General features: G+C 45.5%; 1 protein-coding gene across 1 annotated transcript in view; it reads right to left on the bottom strand.

Moving 5' to 3' along the window:
* LOC115320979 (neurofibromin) overlaps window positions 1–19,150 on the bottom strand; it is a 121,168-nt gene extending 102,018 nt beyond the window's left edge. Inside the window, exons 1-13 of the mRNA XM_040216203.3 lie at window positions 19,047–19,150; window positions 14,010–14,153; window positions 12,769–12,873; window positions 8,197–8,265; window positions 7,563–7,678; window positions 7,023–7,129; window positions 6,858–6,925; window positions 6,434–6,509; window positions 6,151–6,254; window positions 5,397–5,462; window positions 3,510–3,686; window positions 3,080–3,208; window positions 450–665 (exon numbers count right to left, since the gene is read on the bottom strand). Coding sequence (XP_040072137.1) covers window positions 450–665; window positions 3,080–3,208; window positions 3,510–3,686; window positions 5,397–5,462; window positions 6,151–6,254; window positions 6,434–6,509; window positions 6,858–6,925; window positions 7,023–7,129; window positions 7,563–7,678; window positions 8,197–8,265; window positions 12,769–12,873; window positions 14,010–14,153; window positions 19,047–19,127 — 1,458 coding nt within the window. The 5' untranslated portion in view covers window positions 19,128–19,150. The remainder of the gene's footprint in view (window positions 1–449; window positions 666–3,079; window positions 3,209–3,509; window positions 3,687–5,396; window positions 5,463–6,150; window positions 6,255–6,433; window positions 6,510–6,857; window positions 6,926–7,022; window positions 7,130–7,562; window positions 7,679–8,196; window positions 8,266–12,768; window positions 12,874–14,009; window positions 14,154–19,046) is intronic.
* Window positions 19,151–23,812: the final 4,662 nt, after the last annotated feature.

Below are 23,812 nucleotides of genomic sequence, written 5' to 3'. Positions count from 1 at the left end.
ATATTTCTCATGAATATTGATCTTAAAATTTTGTGTGTTCGATATAGACCATAATTCGTTCTAACCGGGTTCGTTATAAACGGGTTCGACTGTAGTTGTCGAGAAGTACCAACTACAACCATAATGAATTACAAAAATTAATAATAATTAACCTTTCATTTCCAACGAAAATCTGCAGTGGGGAACAAGAGAAAAAGCTGTACTTGTTATATGACAAACCAAAGCCCCAAATACATGGCAGCACTTAAACACTCATCGATGCCTCGCTCACTCGGACGCTCGGGTCTTCAGACTAAAATCATTCGAAGCGGACCAACAGTTCCGAAACAGAGAACACCCGTTACGTTTCCTCACTCATCAAAACAGTCCAACTAAAAATCCGCAACGCCGAACGTGGAGTACGCTCCGAGAGTTGAGGCGGCGGCGGCAGCCAGGAGAGAGAGACTCACGGGTATCATCTTGACCGGCCCGTGGGAGATGAAGCCCTGGGTGACCTTGTTGAGGGTGTCGGTGAACATGTGCCTCAGCTCGGGGGCCTTGGAGTAGAGCAGGTCCACCTGCGGCCACCAGGGCAGCCGGGGCTGGCTCACCACCCGCAGCAGGGAGCCCAGCAGCACGTGGTGGTACGTCCAGGAGGGCGCTCCCGCGCCCGCGTGCAGGCACACCTGCGGCGCACAGGGGCACGTAGGGCTGTGGCAGACGCTCAGGGCAGCCCCGACGAAGAGATTCCTCCGTGCGTAACCAGTCGAAAGGACCGTATCGACGTGAAACCTTCTTTGGCTAGGTGTTCGGCATTTCGTAAAAGCCTGAATAAAAACGTGGCCGCGCAGTTCGACGCCAATGGGTCTTGAGTGGGAAGAGGGCAAGAGGCCGTCGCAGTAAAAGAGCATTTACGTCAAGCGGGAATCGAACCCAGACCATTCAGATTATTAGGCGAGTGTCAATTTCCGGCGTGTAGCGCCACATCGCCGTGAGTTGAGGCGCTATTTGGCAAAAAAAGCCCAGCAGGGCATCTGCTGTGCATCCGGCAGATGGCAACTTGACACCCTGTAGCATACTTTTAAAACCCAGGTTTGCGCCGGTATCTCTGTTACGTGAATTGGTATTGAACATGCGTGCCACGTGTGAAGCCAGTCACTAAACTAGCCGACGAAAGGCACGGAGAGCTTAGGTAACGCCACACGTTGCACGCGCAACATGATTGCCCGGCAGTTTGCTACGCCTTTTTTCCGGTCCATAAACACACCCCCCTATAAGCGGCCGTTTCTTTACAAAAAAAAGGTTGCACCTCTAAATAAGTCGCATTTACTATATTTTAGTACGGTAGGCTCGACAAAACTGCATCGATAAGCCTAAACATACATATTGTGATTGTGATATATGTGCAAGCAGGAACCAGTTTCAATATTATTGCAAACGAATCGAAGGAAAAACGCAACCCCCAAGACAAACTTGCACAGTCAAGGTCCATGATCATAGAAAAAAAATGCATATGTCACACCATCGTATAAGATGCACCGACAGAAATTTTTTTTTTTTAGAAACTGTGGGTTATACTTTGGAATATACGGTAACTGCATTGTATGTTTAGACAGCAGGAGGCTAGTCAGCCCCAACGGGAATCCGGTATTTCTGCTGCAGACAAGAACTTTAGCCAATGCCGTACCACTGCTAGCCCGGGGACTTTTAACATGCATCGTGCAGCGACGACAGACAGCCGCACGTCGGTACGACGCTCAATCGGACCAAAACGGGCAGGGGTGGGGATCAAGCCCGGGACCTTCGGGTTATGCGGCGCGAGCTCTTGCTCCGCACACTCTGAGCTTCGGCGCGTCAAAACGCCCGGCCACCGATTCCCCCTCCCGACGAGTGCCGTTCAAATTGGGTGCACGACGTTTCAGTCGCCGACAAGATCAAAACGGCAGGGATGTCTTTTTGGACGTTCTGCCTCCAACGCGAGCATCCCAGTTTGGATAACTAGTCGGCGCCACGTGAGCTTCGAGCGTGCACGTGCAGCCAAAGTGTGACGCAGGCCGACGGGCGGGTGCTGGAGGCCGGGCACCTAGAGGAGAGGCCCCACCATTCTCGTCTTGGGGACTATGGCGGGAGTCGCGCAATACTGTTTATACACCGAAAATATAGTGCGACGCTTTGCAACGCCAACGCAGCAGTCCTAGGGCGGCAGAGCTTCGCCGCCTTGCAGGACGGGCGAAAAACCTCTGCTAAACAAGAAATACTTTTCCTTTGTTTCATTCTTCTTTACTCGCGTCTTCTTGTTGGCCCCCTGCTCATCTTCCTATGGATTCTTTTTAATGCGAAAGCATTAACTGTCGCATGGAGCGAGCCAATGTCATCAGCTTTGAAGCCGCGCCAAACGGCACTTAAAATCCTTTTTCCAAGTGAAGCCAGCTCCCAGCTATGAAACCACGCGAAAAGCCTAGCCAAACGGCACATAGTTTCCCCAATCCCAAAGGAGCGAAGTAAAGCTGATAGGTTTCAGCTTCAGTCCCATTGGCTGGCGCGCGTCGACGGGGCTCCCATTGGCCGCTGCATGTCAGTTTCAACGACCGCCACCCCATGGCATTGCGTGTCCGCGAGGCAGCGGCTCCATTGCTCCACGCCCAAGGTCAGCATGCCGAGGACAGCGCACACACTCTACCGTCGACGCAAGTATGCCGCAGACGAAAGGAGCGGAAGAGCGGCGTGCATGCTTTCGCATTCACAACTCATAAGAAGTGCTTAGGTGTACCTCGAGCCTTTTTTTTTTTTCATTCTTTTCTTTTCTTGCACAGAGCAACAGCCGAACGTCCCTGCAGCATCAGTTTCTACCTTTCTCTTTGCGGCACCCCTCTCTCCGTGAAAAGGGAGATGACGGGAGAAGACAGAAAGCTTCTAACCGCACGGGCCACGTCGGCCTTCGACGGAGATGAAAACTGCCGATATTGACTATGGAATGTTGTTAAAAGCAACAAAAGGTACACGAGAGTGTGCAGAGCGAGTACCGAGTATAGAAGACCATTGAAACCAGCGAAGGACAAACAAGAGCGTACGGAGTGGACGGCAGGGGCCCGGCACGTACCTTGAGGGCCTCGTTGTTGTGAGGGTTGATGCGGAAGCAGGAGACAAAGCAGTCTATCATGAGCTCCACATCCTGAGTCACTGTTGCTTGACTGCGTACAAATGGCTTGGCCGGATTGAACAGGAGCAACTGCGGTGCAACGAGTGGGCAACAATGGGAGTGTTTAGGCTTAGTGGATTTTCAGCAAGCACCGCCATCTTTAACTAAATGCACTGCGCAGCGTAGATACATCTAACTACCAGTCTCTTTGCCAGACACTTGCAGCTCGACTATCTGGGATGGCTCTCATGTCTGACAACAGTGCCTTAGCATCAAAAAGAAAGGTTGCCTTTGATTCACGCAGGAATAATATGAAAAAAACGAAGTCAGTCACAATTAAAATATTAGCTCGGCGCTAAGGAACGGTTTTAGAAGGTGCGAAAAATCCCACCTTAAGGTCGTTGATGACGACCTGCACGAGGGCAAAGACGACGTTGTTGCTGTCCAGGATGTTGATGTAGGTGGAGGCCTTGCACAGCTTCACGCAGGTGACGGCCGCAGCCTCCGTCAGCTGCTTGCTCGTCCCGTGGGGGACCAGGGCCTTCTTCACGCTGTCTATGAACTGCCGCTGCAAACAAGAAACCGGGGAACACATTGAAGAGGCAGTGCAGCAATGTTCACACTTTCAGTAAATGCCCCCTGGAATTAATTCTTAATGTTCGCAACCTACGAAACACGCATTAGTTTTTCTCTTCGTGCAATGACAGTCCCATGAAAACATTTGAGAAAAACTAACCGCATTCGAACCTCTCAACTCACAACTGGAACAAGCAACCATGTCATCTGGGAATGATTATATGCCACCAATGTTCATTATACCCACACTCTGCGGTTGGCAAACCACGGGGCACCCGCCGAGTTCTAGACATTAGTATTAGGGTTCTGGTATTACCGTCATTGCGGCAATTGGACACAGGCCACTACCCAAATGCATGTCAACCTCTTGATTCTCACGAGCCTAAATCGAGTGCTCACGCAATGCTCTTGTCCAATCTATGAGCAGCATCCAAATATTGTCACACGGGGGTCGTCGCCAGGGGCTACAGCAGTACTGCACCTTATGCTACGTTATCAGATTTTGCGAGAAAGAAACAAAGAAAAAGTCAGCTTTTATCCTCGAAATTACCTCACGACAAAAAAGGTTCTTGGTCAGTGGCATTGCGTGCAGATATAACTGGGCCACACTATAGTTCGTTGCAACTCAAGAAGGTAGGGCGAAAAAAAGGAAGGCCGGGGAGGAGGAAGCAGACGGAACGCTAAAGAGGGGAGGAGGTTTCCCCCCCTCTTCTTTAACGTTCTAGTCTGGTTCCTCCTCCCCAGCCTTCCTTTCCTTTGCCCTACCTTCTTGAGTTGCAACAAACTATAGTGCCATTAAGCCTGTTTAAAGTGAAAAACTTCCCATCTCAATATTTGCTGTGACAGACAGTGACGCTGCTATTATCTTATCCTAATCTACTTGCCCTCCTTTTTGTTGTTCTGTTCTTTCTTTTGCGCACTAACACACTAGCTGATAAAAAGAAGCAGAGCCCTTGAATAAACGTTCAGTCTGCCCGAGACGTTGTACGAGTCACTTCAATATTGTTACAGTGCCCCTTTAAGAACACCTTTGGCTGTTCAACATACACAAAGTACCAAGACTCGCCAATTGTCAGTTCTAAACCCGTCAATTCATTGCTTCTTTTGATCTTATTTATTTACTTAATATTCTTCAAAGTGCCCTTATAAGGCATTGCATAAAATATATAAATATTCTTGCAAGAAAAAAAATTTCAGCAGTTGAGAACCTGGTAAAGTATACACTGAGAAACTCAAAATTTGTTTAACTAGTAAACTGCACTTCAAATGTAGGCAAACATAAAACACCATTCAAAGTGGATTCAAAATTTCAAATTTACATGCATTCTGCAATCTCTTACTACCCTTAACCCTTTTTGTTTTTTGTAGCAATTTTGAATTCCAAACTTTTTTTTTTTTTATTGCACGTGCGGCTCGGGCCGCGCATGTCTCCACAATCGGTCGCCATCCTTAAAAACGTGTACAATAAAATAACACGTGCTGCCATTTCTAAACAGAGCCTCAAACTAAGCGGGTCGTCTAAAAACAGCCAAGGGGCGAGGTAGGGTGCGCGGACGAGCTACACTCATCCTAAACAGTTTGGGAACGACTCTAGGTGGATGAGCTAGGCTCGTCCCAAATGGTGAAAGGGTGGCACAGGCATTCAACAACTCCTGTTTAGAGTCGCTAACTAAAAACTCAGAGTACAAAAGCACCAGCTTACCTTCTTAAGGTGACGAGGTGAACAGGGTGCTCCGGAGTCAGCATTCACGATCTCCTCTAGTATGATCTGTGCACGCAAAACCGGAAAAGATTGTACTAAGTCGACGACTGTGACATTTGGAATGTCACTTACAATTCCCAAAAATAACAAGCTCATCAGATACCTATATTTCGTTTTACAAGGACAACTCAATAGAGTTAGTGAGCATCGAAACATAAGTTTGCACTGATTGAAAAGCTGTTTATCCTTACGTCAGAAACCTTATTCGAAGGAGATCAGAGATGGGAACATTTGTCAGCATCTTTGTGAATGATTCAATTAAGCGGACGGCTGCAGCTGCCATGCTTAGTTAACGCTCTGTCCCAGTGCATAGTTGATCCTCCGTAGCAGTTCGCAGTGTAGAGCAGCCATATACCATGCCAGTCTCCCCGCTGGCACCTCAAAGGGCAACTATTGGTGAAAGCAGTCTTTCTCGCTATTCTCCGCATACTGTAAACGACTTAATTTTAGCAAGGACCTCATTTTCGCAAATTCCAAGGCTTACTGCTAAAAATTTACCGCAAAAATACATCGGCTCATGATAACGAAGGCATGCCACACAAATCTCAATCGCTAAATTTTGGGCCCGCAAACTATTCTCTAAAGGCACACTTTGGAATGTTTGCGAAATACATCATCCGTGAAAATTAATTTGTTTACAGAATTCCTGCCTATCCTCAAGAGAACCAGGACCAAGGTGAACTAGGGCACTCACAGGACAGAGGACAAGCAGCATGATCTGCAGGGGCCAGGCCTGAGCCCTTCGCTTGTTGTTCTCAGCAAAGCTGTCCAACAGGTCAAACATGCGGTCGCACGAATCTGCAGAGAACAAGCACACAGTTAGCTGCCAATTGGAGTTGTTCACCCAGGCGGGCCCCTGATGGTACCCACTATAACATAGTGTCACACAATGCAGTACTTTCAAAATGACAAGCAGTTTTGCTTACTAGTATAACGAGTCAAGAGCTAGGAGCCTTCAATGAAAAAAAGAAACAAACCTGCGAGCTCGTCGTTGGGCTTCTTCTGCAGGTCCATGAACTCGTGAGGATAGGTGTCCATCCAATTCCAAATTGCCTGTGTTTGTTGAAAATATTTTTTTATTTCATTTTTTTTTTTTTTTCGGGGGGGGGGGGAGAGACATTAGATTGCTTATAAGCAAACATGCTTAGAATGCTCTCAAAATGCTATCAAGACAAAGCAACTCACGGCTTTGTAGCACAAGCTCAACAAAACAATGAATTAATTGTAACTGGCCGAGGACACTGGCCATAACGAGGAAAATCGTAATCAGATCCAATGTATGCAGAAATTATGGCAAAATGCGAGATGCAAGCTTGAACAAAAATACTAGTTTAGCTAAGACCCCTCTGACCCAAAAACCACTCTTTAGCATGGTATTTCGAAGCCAACCTAGCCACTGACCTTTTCAAGGCTATTCATCAAGCTGAGATGTGCATTCTTGCGCAGCGATCGAAACTTGGAATTGATTTCTGCGTGAGAGACATAGAGGAACCAAGTGCACCTTAGATGCACACATCACTAGGTTTGCTTGACAGGCACTTTTGACACAAAGGGGCTGGCACTCACCATTAAGAAGCTTGATCAGCCTCAAAACATCAACATTGATGTGCTGGATCAGCTCAATATCGCTGAAGTCTGTCATCTCCTCATTGGCATTGGAAAGCTCATGGAGCCTGCAGAGTGTAACAGTGGTCCTCAACAAACTTGCAACAATGCTTTTTTTTTAATACCACATGTTTAGGAATTGACACAAGAAATGCTACATTGTTTATCCTTATTATCAAATCATTATGTACTAGTCAAACGGAAAAATTAAAAAATCAATGTAGTCTGTGTAACGACGTTTTGTATAGTCCACTGCAAGTTTCCAAACAATAAAATTTAAAGGCTTAAAAGATGTTGAGATCCTAGAGCTTGCTCTAGCAACTCGTCCCCAGAGAAATGCAACAAAAATTCCACCTTCTGAAAATGTCGACTTTGCAGAATTCTTAGATTGTCTGGCTGCTAAAACCAATGTACTACACTGTTTTAAAAAGCTAGTGAATTTTAGGAAGCTAATGTTAAGATGTTGCAAAGAACCAAGCAAGAAAGAAGACCCCAGCTTACCTGCCCGAAATACGATTGAAGACGGCACTGAAGTTGTTCAGGCTCAGGGCAAAGAGCACTTTGGATGCCAGATTTTTCAACGGGACCACCATTGGACTGTCTGGCATGTCGATGAACTGTGCAGCCAATGCACAGTGTCACACCAAGTAAAATCGCCAGTCACATACCTCGTAGGCACTATCAACCATTCCAATGTTTAGAAATGCACAGCTTGGTGTGCTGTCTCTACAGCCCAGCAGCAAGGCAAGCGAAGCAAGCAAAGCTTGTGCCATTTGCAAAGCAATAAAAATGGCACCGGCCAGAATCCCTTTATTGGATTGGTCTATACTGCTGAAGTGAACTGCAGCACCTTAAGGTTCTGTTGATTAGGATTCAATTAATGAGTAGCAATGTGTTCAGTGACCCTAAACAATAATGATTTCCAGATTAACTTCAAATTATTTTTCAGCCTGAGTTACGAGCAGTCTTGTAGCCAAATGCAGCGCATGGTAACTGTGCGAGGAGTTAAGGCTAATCAACTGCTCACAAAAATAAAGGCACTGCTAGACAATAGATGCATAATTACACGAGGAAACTGCACACTATCAACGGCAAACCACCATAAAGGTCTAGGGCGGTGAAGCGTTGCCTTTACCTGGCAGAGTTCCCGAAGCAGCGCTTTGACGTTCATGGTCTCATCATAGCGGGTTGTCTCTTTGGGTTGCTGGAATAAGAGAAAAAGGAGCAGCACAATTAGGAATGAACAGACTTACTAGTAAAGAAGACTTCTCTAAGCGAAATTCGATGAAATGGATATCCAGCAAATTTGGTTACTACTCCAAGGACAATGCAAAACAGGTTACACCCTTATTCTCTCAGGACTCAAAGAATTGAGACAAATAAAAGGGATTGTTCCTGACCTCTTGGCTCTTTCATGAAAATCTCTAAGCTAATTTCATACTGCATTTATGCAGAACCAGCTTTCCCCATTTACTGCGCAGTTTTCAACACAAGAATAAGTGTGCGTGCCATTTTTTTTTCTTTGTAATTAGAAAAACTGAGTGTAGGAGGACAAAGCATGTGCTACAAAAGAGGACGTGTTTTTCTCAAGAACTCAACCTTTCTGCTGTACTCATGCCTCGAGGATTGCGGATAATTTTTGAAGAAATAAGGTGTGCGAATAGTGGTCAGAGTCAAACAGCGCGACATTGTTCATAACCGTAAGACAGGAGCCATGACATGCCAGCTCTCTTTGCAGTATTGAAGCCAGGGATGAGACTGCACAATTCAATCAGAAGCAGTATCAGTGATGTGATTGGCCTAAGTCGTTTTGGAGCACCTTTCGGAGCAGCCAAAACAGTGTTTTGGAGCAGCAAAAGTGGCCTTTGGAGCAGCCAAAAAAAAGGCTTTTGGAGCAGCTAAAACAGTGTTCCGGAGCACAGAAAGTGGCTTTCGGAGCAGATATTCTTAGAAAAATACAAATATTTGTTTTAGATGCTGGACAAACGAAGGACACTTTGCTCACCGGAATAAACGAATTATGGTCAAGTTCGACCACCTGCAATGGTGGTCGAACTTGCAAACTGCAATGGTGGGCGAACACAATGCAAAAGGAGTCTTTTGCATTTGTTGCAAAAGACTCCTAGGTGGGTTTTGCACACATTTTGCAATGTTTCAGTTAAGAAGGAGCACTGGTCTTGGAGCTTTTTTTTCTTATTTCATGACCAAACTCATTGAAATTGTACACGCTTGTTCAGCTTATTGTGCTGATTTCATATATTTCCTCAGTCAGTAGAATTTTCCTGAAGGTAATTAAAACTTGCCTGCCTTTGTTTGGAGGAATGATATGGAAAAGCTGCTCACCAAAATATCCTTTTTAACACATGGCCAGATACCACGAAGTGTAAAGAATACAATGTTAGAAGTACTTTTAAGATAAATGAATTATTAGTGATTTCACAACATATTGAAGTTAAGTGCTCAATGCATGGCTAACAAGTAATAAAGCAAAAGATCATATAAAAAAATGTCTAGACCTATATTAAAAAATCTGCTTTAAACATTGTATGCTTCAGACATTTAGCAACACATTTCAAGAAAGATTATATTGCTGACTGCTTTAGATGCTGAGATATCCTTTCTGCAAATTTTCAATGAGTCCAAAATTTATGTTATGTGAACACAATGTTTTAGAGTCAACTTAAATGCACATTCAGCCCGCATAGACATTATAAATTGATTTATATCTCAAATACTCATCCACGACACTAGAAGCCTGGTAGATTCAGAAGAACAACAGCCATTGCCGTTTTCAAAAGAATGCAGTTTTAGGAAGTTTTTGGCTCCGAAGACCCATGTCCCCCTTAAATGATACATATATATGTACCCACTATAGATAGATAAAAAGCAAACTTCACATATTAAAATTTATTTGAAAACCAAACTTTACATATTAAAATTTATTTGAAAATGACCAGTAGCAAATATCACAGCTATAGGTTGACTAGTGATATAATATAATGAATGGAAGCAGTCTCCGACTGGTGGAACACACACACACACACACACACACACACACACACACACACACACACATTATATATATATATATATATATATATATATATATATATATATATATATATATATATATATATATATATATATATATATAGCTACTGCAGTGCAATCCGAAATTGCACACAAGAACAATGTGCATTACAACTAGCGGGTACTTTTTGCTTTTCGAAACTTTCTGGAAAGCTGCTGCAAGCTTCGCTTTGGCTTAGGCTAGAAAATAATGTCCACTTTCAATGTCCCCAAAAATACATTGAGACACCTTACAAGTGTTCAGTGCTGTACGCGTTGCCGAGCAATTCTGAAAAACCGCTTGCCACCGTTTTACAGATTCCCGACGTGCCAGATTTTTGTCACAAGTAAACGTAAAACAGTGGATTGCAAGCGTCCCGGCTGGTGCCTCTGTCGTGCAATCATGTTTGCATGTACGTCAGGGCAACTTCGGCAGGCTTGCAGCTGCACGTGCTTCGTCGCGCGAGCGGAGACGGCTGTTCGATCGAAACCGAAATCATGTCTCTCCGCTCTGTCGCCAACTGGTTTCCAAAAATGTATGCAAAATCTAACTGCCCAGTATGCGGCAATGAACAGTTCAGCGGCGCGTGCTTGCAAGGCCGGCAGGCGAGGTACAAGCTAAACATACAGAAAAAAAGAACCTGAGCGCATCGATGCAAGACATCGCGAGTCAGGGTCAAAACGTTCTTGGAGTGCTTTGTGCAAAGACTGAACTCGAGACAAACAAGCGCGATGTGCGGGTTCAGCGTGCAGATATTGCCTTCTTTGCTTTAGCTCACGTTTCTTCACCAACTTTCTTTCACAACAGATTTTTCATGTACTGGGTCCCTCTTGAAAGAAAGCCAACCAAGAGAAACCTCGGTAATCAATACTTCCACACAGCAGTCTTTGAGTTAAAGAGGGATTTTCGTAGTAGCGTATGTAGTAAACAAGAATAGGAATGTTGATGAACATGCGGCGGTCCTTATGTTTCAGTTTAGGAAGGTCCATATCTGTAGCCACGCGCGGACTGGCCGGCAGGGGACCAAATAGTTTTCCCACGGCCGTTGCTTTCAGAAGCGAGTGTTTCAGCTCAAAAAGTAACTCCTGCCACGCAAAAATGTAATTTCGTTTAAAAAAAAACGAAAAAAAAAGAACGCGAGACTAGATTGACGAGACGACGAGAGCGCGAAAGAAGAGACGGCGGGAAAAACCATGCGAGACCGGATGGACGATTAATGTGACTAAAGCAAGGGTGCAGGCGAGCTGGTTCAATACTGACATTGGAGTTTTGTGCCTGTTCTACGTCCCTTTTTTTCCCCGGCTCCAGGATTACAATGCCAGAATTGATGCAGGGTACTTTGTGTGGGCGGCCGCCTGTGCCAGTTAGCTCACGCATGCTCAATTACGGTATTCAGTTTAGTTTCGGTTTTGAAAAGCGACCAAAACTGGTCCTTTGGCGCAGGCTTGGCGCAGATTACCGATATTTTGGCAAAATGTAGCAGAATGTAGCGAGTTAGCCCCTTGGCGCAGTTTGGCGCAATTGGCGCAGCAATCACATCACTGCAGTATTCACATGCCCCTAATAAAAAAAAGAACATAAAATATCTTTTAGTTTCCCAGCCGCAAGAATAAATTTAAATTTGCTCTAGTTAAAGCAGTACTAGCATTAAAGGGATGCTGAACCGAAATTCGGAGCTCACAAAACAAGGCTGAAGCGATGGGCGGAACGCTGCAAAACCCAGAAACAAAACTCACACAGCGACATTTCTAAGCTAGGATGGCCGAATTTTCGAAAAGTGCACAATCGAACACGGCCGATGAGACATGTCACGTTGTGACTCTCATTCCCTCTCCTCTTTGCTTCGTCCCCTCGAGCTGATGACCCGATGTGAGGAGGAGAGAAGCCAGGCAGCTACTTCTCGTTCTCAACTGTTCCAGGAGGATTGTGACGTCGTAGTCCTCGCTTAAGCGCACCCTTCTTTTCCAAGAATACGGCCATCCGTTTGAGACATTGACATATGAGTGATGTTTTGGAGTTTGTAGCGCCCTGTTCAACTTTTCTGCGGTCTTATTTTCTGAAATCCAAATTTCGGTTCAGCATCCTCCATCACATGATGCCAGTCAAGGCTGGGCCAGGACATGTCCCGCCAAGCCAGGATTTAAAGTGTGGATCACTCGGTGTCCTAATAGGTCATCGAAGGGCCCACCTCTAACATGCGACATAAACAAAATTTTACATTTTACAGGTAAACAAACTGCCTGGCTTAGACATTCCATTAAATGCAGCGATGGGGCCAATAGCACTTGATGGGGTGTTGATCGGAAATTATGGCCAGAAACCCGGGGTCACATGATGTGGTCACGTGGCAACATCAAAGTGTCACATGACCTGACATCACGTAATGTCAGGCCATGGGACTACAACTTCCCCGCTAAATTTAACGCGAAAATCATTATGACATTGTGTGATGTGGTAATGTGACACTCTTGCTGTCAAGTGATGCAATGTCACAATTTCGCCACCAAATTTAGTGGGGAGATTGAAGTCACGCGGCATTGCGGCGTCCTGTGGTTGGACCAATTCGAACAAAAAAGGCCCGTGAAGGTCCCATATAAAGCTATCACTTTAAAGGGGAAGTGGAAGAGGGAGGCCCACCCTGTTGAGGCACTTTTCCAGCGTGTCCAGCACAATGAGCTGGGACTCGTAGAAGTTCTTCTCGAATTCCGGCTGAATCTGGCTGTGTGCCCTCTGGAAGAGGAACTGGAACATACAGGTGTGGTACACAGAAAGGGGCTTACGCACAACGCAATAAACCTTGGGCCCCGTCTCAGAAACTCGACCCACTTATTATCACCACACACACTCCTCTCGCCGACAATCTCGTCAGCAAATAGAAAGGGAATGTGTATGACTCTACAAAACAAGTTTCAAGTAGCGAAAAAAGAGATCTTAGGTTTCAAAACTGGCTAACAACAAGTTCAGACTGTCGAACACATCACTGATGCACATGCCATCGGCATAACTCCTGGCCAGCACCTACCTAGCTCTTATTTCGGAGCAACAAGGTACTAGTTTGTGATGATCTGTGCAGTAATTGGCAGTTAAAAAGGGTCCAATGAACTGAGGCCATATATTATTAAGGTAATCGAGTGCTTTCCAATTTAGATTCCGAAAAGTCTATCGAACGTGACGTTCACCGCAGTGCACATTGCGGGTCAAAGTTATTAACAGAATTTAGCCTAAATGCTTAAAAATATGTGCGTTGAAAAAAAAATAAGCGAGGAAGGCGGAAGAGGCCAGCAAGAGTTGAGGTTGGTTTCTTGCTGCTCAGCTGGAGGCTTCAAATCTACATCTGCATGCATCACGAAGGGCAAGCTCTTAAATTAGAAAACAATTCACAATTTCACACAATGCACACTGGCAGATAGTGCGCACCAGTGAGTACCAGATACCTGTGCATCACATTCAGGACCCGTCACCAAAACGCGTTTTGCACAAAAGACACAATATAAATTAGAAAGTAGTTAGAAATAAAAAAAAACTAGGAGCTCGCTACCTGGCGGCAAAAAAAAAAGGAATAACTTGTCTGCTTAGCAGACCTCTTATGTGACTCAGAAACACAAGCATGCGCTCGTAACACGTACTGTCGCTCAGTCGTACCAACGCAAGCCACAAACTGCACTCCTTCCATCCACAAATGCACAGCCCTTGGCTCTTCCAACGGCTCCTTTCCGTCTCCCAACCGAGTGCGAGTAAAGGCAAGAACTTCGGGCCCCTCGTTAGCAGGAGGCCGCTACAAGCAGGTTCTTATGCTCTAACTCGGATTTCGATGACAGTAAATTTTCCGCTCACGCACGAAGAAGAAAAAGGGAAGTGTGGGAAATGGTGTGACGCACCACTTCATTGACGGAGTGCAAGATCTTGGTGAGGCCCGAAATGACCAGCGAGAACTTGTACTCGCTGATGTTGATGAGGCACTCTTTGTTCTGCTCCACGTTGATGCGAGAGTGTGTCGTCTGAGGACCACTCCGGCACGGAAGCTGCACAGAGGCAGGGAATGCGCGTTTGGCTCGGAACACGTGGTAAACACATCGGAATTGCGCTCCCTTACATAAAACGTAATTCGGTCGTAGTTTGCTCAATGAAAGCAACAGTTCATAAAATCGCCCCCCCCCCTCTCCCTTCCCTCCCCTCCCCCTCCCCCCCCCCCCCCCCTCAACTCCAAAAAATCAAGAGCTTGCATCGCTAGTGCCTATCGGAAGCAATAAGAATACACTACAGAAAGCTTGTTGCCCAGCCTCGGAATTTAAGAAAGAGGTGCCTTAAATTAGATAAATTAAAAGTGAGTTTTGCGAGTCCAAATTTTTTGCCTGTGGAACGAGAGCTTTTATTACCCTTTAGCACATCCTACGACATAGACAAGAGGAATTTGTGAGCAGAGACATTTAGAAATGCCCCGATTCTTCTTGTCTATTTCAGCAAAAACTCCTTAACTGCTCTGGCAGAACAAAGAGCCTTAAAACTAGCTACAATGACAATAACAGCACATCACGCCTCGCCATCATGACTGTGGGCTGAAATAAAATCTTCATTCACATTTGAAGCATCCACTGGCGTTAGTATAATCTTAGACTGATTCAAAGAAAGTATATATAGGGTGGCACAAGCCGTCCATCTGCCGTAAAACGAGCCGGGAATAATCGACGTCTGCACATCAAAATCTCTAACCTTCACTGAATGCGCAATGAGCAAGTCAGTTTTCTGTGTGAAATTTCAAGGCATAGTTCACTTTCCGTAAGAATCTACAGCAAGCAAAAAACTTGCCAAAGTCAAGGTTGGGCACGTTTGCAGATGACTACGGTAAGTTAGCAACGCTTTTTACTTGTTGCGCCATGTCCCGATAGGGGCAGCCAGCAGACAACAGAGCGCGCCGTCTGCTTGCTGCTCCTGTCAAGAGATGGTGCCACAAGAAAACAGCGTTGCTACCTCAGTCATTTGCGAATGCACCCAACCTTGACTTGGGCAAGTCTTTTGCTTTAATTTTTCACGGGAAGAGAACTATGCCTTGAACATTCACACGGTAAAACTGACCTGCTCAGTGCACATTCTATGAAAGTTCGAGCTTTCTATGTACAGAAGGCACCAATTTTTCCGGCTTGTTTTATAATGGAAGGCGAACTTCTGCCACCTTATAGATATGCTTTAAAAGAAAGCTCTTCTCAATTCTGAAAATTTTGGGGTAAAAGGCGATGTCACATTTACAGGTATTAGTGGACAGCTTTACATTGTTTGTTTCTAAGAAGCTTAAAGGGGCAGTGCAACGATTTTCAGACTTTGGCCAATTAACTGCGGACATTAATCTGCGTCACCTATGGAACTAAACACAGAAAACCGCCTTTTCTTGCGAGTGCTAGTTCTTATTAGAAAAAAATGAAACAAATCCAAGGTCGAAGTGCCTTTCAACTCTCCACGTCGACTTTAATGTGACGTACTCTGGGGGTTCACGTGGTTTCCCCTTGGGTCCTCTCTTGAGAGATCAGTCACTTCCTCCGCAATTATCGACTTTTAAAGGATTAGCCTCGTCGAAGGTCGCGGCGAGCGATGGAAACAAAGGACGGTTCGCCACGGGCTGACGGCGAGTGTAGCAGCGGAGGGGGACAGGGTTTGTTGAGTTCCGCGTACCCCCAGAGACGCCGTCATTTTAGTTCCCGTAGCCGCCACAGGCGGCTGCAGATCGGCAAGTAATTCGTTTTTTGCCTTGCGATTACGCAGCAGATCAGCAGCTTTTCTGGGAAAGGTGACGCGTTTTTGGTCACTTGGGCTTGTATAAACAACATAAAAAATGCAAACTGGCAATTCTTTTAACATTAAAACCGTTGCACCGCCCCTTTAAGTATTTTTAAGCAATCTTGCTTTAAGCATGATCATGAAACTAAACTTTGGCTGCAGCTGGCAGCATTAGACCCATGTCCTCATCAACATGAAGGACCCACTTGTTGTGTTTCCGGGCAATACATAATACAAAATTTATTTTTTAGTTTTTGCCAGGTGATTCATTATGGTGTCAGAAGACTACCCAATCAATATTTTGCTGCAGCATCACATATATATTTTAATAAAGTAAAAAAAACTCAACTGCTCTAAATCGAAACTGAAACTGGACTGGGGAGGAAAAAGAAATATACAGGAGAGAGTTGGCAAAAATCACATGGCTGTGCAATGTTTTTTTGTTTGTCTTTTTTTATAAACGTATTTGCAGGTCTTTAGAAGCCACAAAGAATGAATATCATATTTCTTTTCTTTTTTAATATTATGTGAACGCCTTCCATGACCCACGACTTTGATTATATTTGGTGCTTGTGTCTAAACCATAGAAAACGGCATGTGACCACGGAGGAGAGAGTGAGCGCGACTCAACTGGCCAGTTCTCGATCGGCGGTTTTCGGGTGGAAAGAAGACAAATTTCAAACCGCGAACTGTTTTCTGGGTAGTTGGGCTATCATATGTTATGTACAAATAAAAACCTTGGCGAGCCAAAATACTTTGTCAGCGTCCCTTTAAGAGGAGCGCATTATTTTCTCAATAACAAAGATTGAGCAGAGTGGTCCTTTAAAAACAAAGACACCCTGCCAACAAGTAACAATCTTTCGAGAGATCAGCCGACTCCAGCTTGGTATGCACCCACTTCCCTGACCTAACTTCATCAGATCCGCTAAAATGTTTCTGACAATAAAGAGTTTTCGTAGATCATTTTCCCTACTCCGTTACGCTCTCCACAACCGATACACCGCCAGTGCGCATGCGCGCCCCTTGCCTTGACTAAAGAGTTCTGAACCTCGTATTGGGTTGCGGAGAGTGATGCAGGACAGAAGAAACAATCTATAAAAACTCTTATTTCAGTTTTTTCCATAATGGTAAGTGCCACGCTGCACCTCACCAAGGTATCCCACTGGAGCGAAAGACTCTTCCAAGCTCACCAACTCAGGTTCACAAATTTCGTAAACTACCAAACATAACAAAAATTCCGAGGAGAGGCCCTTCACCCTTACCTCCTGGCAGTCTAAGAGGGGCATGAGGGCCACAGTAAAATTGATTGCTTCCAGAGGCGTCGGAAGTGGACGGGAGATGGAAAGATGTTCCTCTCAGGGGTTCAGACCCCTTGCTGATTACAGGTATTATTATTAAGTTATATAACCCAGGGCCGTAAGCAGGGGGGGGGGGGGGGGGGGGGGGGTAGGGGATTCTGACCCCCCCCCGAAATTTTTTTCTGGGTATGGCTTTGGTCGGTGCACTTGCAGCCAGCTGATTTTAACCTCCACCTCTGTGCACGCGCAGTGGCACCGGTCGGCTACCGGGTACCAAACCGGGACCGGTTCTTCGGTTTGCTATAACTCTCCATTATATGCCACCGATACACATGATTCATAGGCAAAAATAAGACAATAGACATTTTCAAAATGGCCGCCGTTGTCCCCGAAACACCCCCTCCCCCCCCCCCCCCCCCCCCGAAATTTTTTTCTGGGTACGGCCCTGATATAACCATTATTATTATTATTATTATTATTATTATTATTATTATTATTATTATTATTATTATTATTATTATGGTGGTCGTAAAAATATACAAATTGTTTCTTTTTTGCCGAAAAACTTTAGTTTGTCATTTTCGCGGAAGGACATTTTACATGGCCATTCACCCGAAGACAAACAGTCGACGCAAAAATAAATCTGGCGTCGTGTTCGTTGATCATCCCTTTCCGGAATTCATTCGAGCGCTACATTGTATGCACCGAGCTTCAATGAAACGCACAACCACCGCCATCTGAAATCCGCCGACCACCTCCGCCCCATTCATCATTCTAAGCGCATTGTAAAAATGTTAAAAAAAAAAAAAAAGAAAAAAAAACGTTTACGAGGAGTGAAGAAAAAGAATCCTCCGCTCCCACTCTCCAGGTTTATTTATTTCATAGAAGCACACTCCTGTCGCGGAGTGTTTACGTGATGCGACGCAGATACTCGCAAAAATACGGACACTTTTTTATTTATTTTTTTTCCGGGTTAACCGCCGTACCGCTGGTTTCTGTGAATGGACGAGCCGTGCGTAGGTCTCCGCCGACGGAAATCCCGACACAACCGGCTTGGCCGAGCAGCCTGCCCAAGCATCAACGAATTTCCTAGTCACTGGAATACTACTACCACACGCAAAGCCAGTTAAGGCAAGGTGCGTTGTAAGCAATTTAACGGGTTCCGATCTTTTTCTTCCGTTTTTCAACGACGGGTGCATTTTTGCGACCATCAACGACGACATGACAGCTCGCGCCTGCCCCAAGAAATCCAACGTATCGATCGCCTCTGCTCTCCGCCGGGACTCGCGCGCTGCTGCGGAAAGACAGGAGGATACCAGCACCAACGGTACCACTCTGCGCTTTCATTTCTTTTGTTTTTGTTTCGATTTTTCTCCCTCCCCAATGGATAAGTCTGGCGTCGATCTCTACAAGCAGTGAACGCACACCGGACCCCGTTCCGAACTAACTGTAGTTAAAAACGATTCGGTGAATATAGAAATATATGTTGTTCTTTTTTTTTCTCCCAGATTTTTTTACCGGGCGTAAGTCTTGAGAAAGAGCAGAGTGTGGGCGGCCCGGACCACTTCCGTTGTCGGCGGCGGCACCGACGGCTTCTGCGGGAACGGACCATCGGAACGACTATACGTGAGAACCGGATCGCGTACGTTCGGGGCTCGTGCGGGACAGCGGAGGTGTGGATCCGTGTCGGACGTGCGGAAATCACGCGACAGCGCGAGCAAAACGGTTAAAAGGCAGAAAGGCGGCCGCGCAAAAACACCGCTCGATTCCGATCGCGATGACAGACGTTGACAATTTCGCCGGCAACGGCGACGCGGTCGCGCGCAACCAAGGTCGGGATTCACTCACCTGTTCTTCAAAACGCGTGATCAACGAAGAAACCCATTCCACAGGCTTTGTAGCCATCGTGAAGTGGGTTTGTAGGAACATCAACAGAGATCACTCAACATCTTGGGTCGCCATCTTTCTAATAGACGCGGTGCTGACGCGCATGCGCCCCGCAAAGTGCGCTATTGGCCGAGAGCTGAAGAGGCGTCTGCTACTACAAGCTTCTGCTACTGCGCGTCTTGCCGATCCGTCGGTGCGCAAAGCCGGCAAGGCACCACCTACACGCAGAAGCCCCATTTGTACTGCTTCGAATGCACCAGTATAAATACATTGAATAAAAATTGAAATTTAACAACTACAATAAAATCAAAATATACTTACAGCTGGACGACTCCCAGTTCTACACAAGTACCTAAATTTGGGCGTTGAACTAAAGCGCACAGCTAATTCTGAAATTAACTCTGTACATTTTACTATATACATTCATCAGTAAGTAAACAAACTTGTTTATAACGAAAAGTCAACGTAACGTACTAAAAAAATGCAAAACGTTACTTGCAATTTTTTTTTTTTTTTTTTTTTTTTTTTTTTTTTTTACGTATGAAGTGAGTTTTAAAAAAGTTATTTTAAGAAATTTTGAGGCTTTACTTGTTCGGAATCTTCGTCATGGGTGAATCTGATACGTCGCGCAAGCGTCACATTACTATAGAATTAATGCACTGGACATTGCTGTTACAGTGTCCAAAACGTCAAGATTTTCGTAATAAATTTCTAGTTGCTACTCATGTTTTTTTTGTTTTTTTTTTTGTTTTTTTTTTTTTTTTTAACACTGATTGAATTTTGTTTTTGTTTTTTTTTTTTGTTTTTTTTTTGGGGGGGGGGGTGTTTAGTGCTCACGTTCATATTCGTTCTTTTTCTATTAAATGACGATACAAAAGACGCGTTGGTGATACACGGAAAAAATCTGGCTCAATCGCCGACCCACTTCCTAAAGAAAAAAAAAATGTGTGATGTGTAAAAGACAACTTGAGACTCAAATGCAGTGCGCGCAAACAACTGACTGTGCTGTCATAAATGTGGCGGTTCTGCACCTTCGTCACAATTGCGTAATTCTTCGGCAGGCAAGATTTTCTACAGAAAATTTCTCACGTGATTGATTAAAAAACAAGAATGTATCAGGACGCGTATCCGATTTTTCAATGGCATTACGCGCATCACGACATCGGCACTTGTTTGAGCATAGATTTATGCATGGTTTGCCGGCTAAGAATAGGAGAGACAGAATCCTCCCCCAAAGCCGTCATCTCTTTCCACTTGAGCAGACCGAACACTGGAGAGAAGGCGAGTGGAGAGGAGGAAACAGCCAATAATGGCGAGCAGAGAGCTTTGTGTGTGTGTGTGGGGGGGGGCGCTTGTCCTGCTTTCCTAAATCTGCCACAGTAAGTTTGACAAAAAAATAATTTTTTTGTCTTACAAATAAAATAAGTAATATTTATCTGATTTAATTCGAGTGTCTTTGTTTTAAATCAGATGTATTTGGTTTAAATTACATTTCTTTGATTTAAATCAGATTTGTTTTGTTTATTTTATTTAAATTAGATTTATTTTATTTAAGTCAAATTGATTTTATTTAAATCAGATTGGTTTGTTTAAATCCGGTTTATATTATTTAAATTAAATAAATTTGATTTCAATCATTATAGCTCTACAAGAAGCAATTATTTTTATGTATCTGTCCGATCATTGAAAAGAATACGGAATACAGAATTACTGTAAATTTAAACGTCTAAAGTACAATTTGATTGATAATATTTATTAATATAAACCCCACTGTACTAGAACAAAGGCATCTTGTTGTTGTGTCTTTTTTTATTAAAAAAAAGCTTTATTTGTTTGTTTTTCTTTTGTTTTGCTTGCAATAGAACATTATGTTTCTTTTTCTTTTTTTTTTCGAGTTCTGACTTTTTTATTTTGCACAAGTCATAACGACTTATGCTTATGTGACTGACAAACATACCTCGGCGAACCTCACTCATGAGGGCCCTCACTCACCCTCACTCACCCTCATCTTCACAGGTGAGGTGAGGGTGAGTGAGTTTCTGAACCAGGAAAATTCATGAGTGTGAGGGTGAGTGAGGGCAGTGAGGGCTGTGAGGGCAGTGAGGGCTGTGAGGGCTGTGAGGGCCGGGAGGGCCGTGAGGGCCGGGAGGGCTGTGAGTGCGGTGAGGGCCGTGAGGGCTGTGAGGGCGGTGAGGGCCGTGAGGGCCGTGAAGGCGGTGAGGGCCGTGAGGGCCATGAGGGCCATGCAGGCGGTAAGGGCGGTAAGGGGTATGAGGGCCATGAGTGCGTGAGGGGCGTGAGGGCGGTGAGTGGCGTGAGGGCCATGAGTGCGTGAGTGGTGTGAGGGCGGTGAGTGCGTGAGGGGTGTGAGGGCCATGAGTGCGTGAGGGCAGTGAGTGGCATGAGAGGCGTGAGGGCCATGAGGGCCGTGAGGGCGGTGAGTGCATGAGGTGTGTGAGGGCCATGAGTGCGTGAGGACGGTGAGTGCGTGAGGCCCCCTTCAGATCGAGCATCATTCTCAGCAATTTTGGTGTTAATGGCGGGTTGTTCTCTAGCTTTCCCTAGATCGACACGAATTGCTGAGATCGGGTCCGGCTCGAAATAAGCAAGCAACTCGGAGCAATTGGAATACGTTTGGAGCGGCTGCATCCGATCAGGGACGCAAAATTTTCCCGTGATATTTCGTGCCGGTGATGATGACACCGAAAGACTTGGTTCTGGTTTGAAATCGATTGTTTTTTTGGAAATAAACTGTTTCAGAAAGGTGCATTAGTATTCTTAACGAGATTTAAATGCATAAAACCACGTTTATAACGCGTAATTGTGTCTAAATAGTGCAAGAAAAATAAAATTTTATGATGACGATGGCAAATTGCAGCAATTGGTTGCTGCGTGTGATCGCGGGTGGCCCGTGTTGCTGGTGTTGCGACGTAAAGTTTCTGGGTCAAATTGCCCCATCTGAAGCTGGCCTGAGTGACGTGAGGGCCATCAGTGCGTGAGGGGCGTGAGGGGTGTGAGGGCCGCAAGGGCCGTGAGGGGCGTGAGGGCGGTGAGTGGCGTGAGGGCGGTGAGTGGCGTGAGGGCGGTGAGTGGCGTGAGGGCCGTGAGGGCGGTGAGTGGCGTGGGGCCGATGAGGGGCGTGAGGGCCATGAGTGAGTGAGGGGCGTAAGGGCCGTGAGGGCGGTGAGGGGCGTGAGGGCGGTGAGTGCGTGAGGGCCGTGAGGTTCAGTGAGGGTGAGTGAAGGGCTGAAGGTGAGTGTGATGTGAGGGTGAGGGTGAGTGAGGGGGTGAAGGTGAGTGTGGCTATGAGGGTGAGGGTGAGTGAGGGCGACCTAATATGCCGACCTCTGCTGACAAACGAAGTAGGAAGAAACCTCAACGCTCTGATTTGCTAGATACGCAAATCTGTTATAAATATTTCTTAAGATTTAAATTCTTAAAGGTAGGAAGCAATAAATGATAGACAAACGTTAAATAAAATAGCATTTTGTGGATTATTTTTGCGGGAAAGGTTTCATTAAAATATTCGTAGTAAAACGTGTGTGATTTAAATCATCTTGATCTTTACTCTCCACCCTGACAACAGACCATAGTTCCCAGCACATTCAACCATACCATTCGTTTTGATGAAAGCATTTTCGATTTGATAGCGGGAAAAACCGCCGATGGATAACTTGTATACATGTTTAATACGTCGCGCTCTCTGCTTTCAGTGAGAGTCCCCGGTTTCTACGCATTTGAAACAGGAGACGATAACCGAAAAAAGGGACAACTCACAACCAGTGTCGGGTAAAGGGCATATGAAAAGTACTTTAAGTAAAGTACAAATTAAATTAGAGTTTATGGACTTGAAAGGGAGTATACATGCTTTGCACCTGACGTCATCCCTTGAGATCTCCGGCCACCGCCAGAGAAGAGGGGAAGGACTCTCTTTAGCGTGTCCCCGACGTGACCAGGCGTTGCTAGAGTGGCTTCATGGGCATGAAGGCACGCGTCGCTATTCTCCCTCTCGAAGATTAACCCGGCACTCAAAATTCGTACAAAAGCAGCTTCCCCGTCTCTCTCTCTTCCGTGGTGGTGCGAAATGGATGATGTGACGCCAGTGCAAAGCACCGGGACAGTGTTCTTTCAGAGTGAAGTACAAGCACTGTTTAACAAAATCTTTCATGATGCTTTTTCATTCCTCTGGGCCTATAAAATAGTGCAGGTTTTGTGTGTGTGTGTGTGTTTTTTTGTTTTGTTTTTTTTTTGCTTTTTTTTAACGTTGGTTTGCATTCCTGGGGGAGTAATTGAGGGTGCATTAGTTATTAGGGAGTTTTCGTAGACCGCGTTTCTTCCTCCGCTAAGCCCTCCGCAACCCGCTACGATGCCCGGAACTCTACAGTCAAGGCCATGGGCGCGCAGGCGCATTAGCGGTTTCTTCGTTGCGCAGGGCTTAGCGGAGGAGGAAACGCGGCCTACGAAAACTCCCTATAGCGAGTTTTCGTAGACCGCGTTTCCCACTCCGCTAAGCCCTCCGCAACGAAGAAGCCGCTAATGCGCCTGCGCGCCCATGGCCTTGACTGTAGAGTTCCGGGTAGCGTAGCGTGTTGCGGATACCTTTGCGGGACGGCGAAAGCGATCTACGAAAATTCCTTTTCGTTTGCGCTGACCGAGTGTGAAGTAGTGAGAGTGTGAAATGCTGGCGGAATGTAGACCCCCGGTACAGACGGAGCGATGCGTTTTCT

Source organism: Ixodes scapularis, unplaced genomic scaffold, assembly GCF_016920785.2.
Source record: "Ixodes scapularis isolate PalLabHiFi unplaced genomic scaffold, ASM1692078v2 PGA_scaffold1__304_contigs__length_218370807, whole genome shotgun sequence".
In the NCBI taxonomy this organism is placed as follows: Eukaryota; Metazoa; Arthropoda; class Arachnida; order Ixodida; family Ixodidae; genus Ixodes; species Ixodes scapularis.
This window is presented reverse-complemented; position numbering and strand designations above follow the sequence as displayed.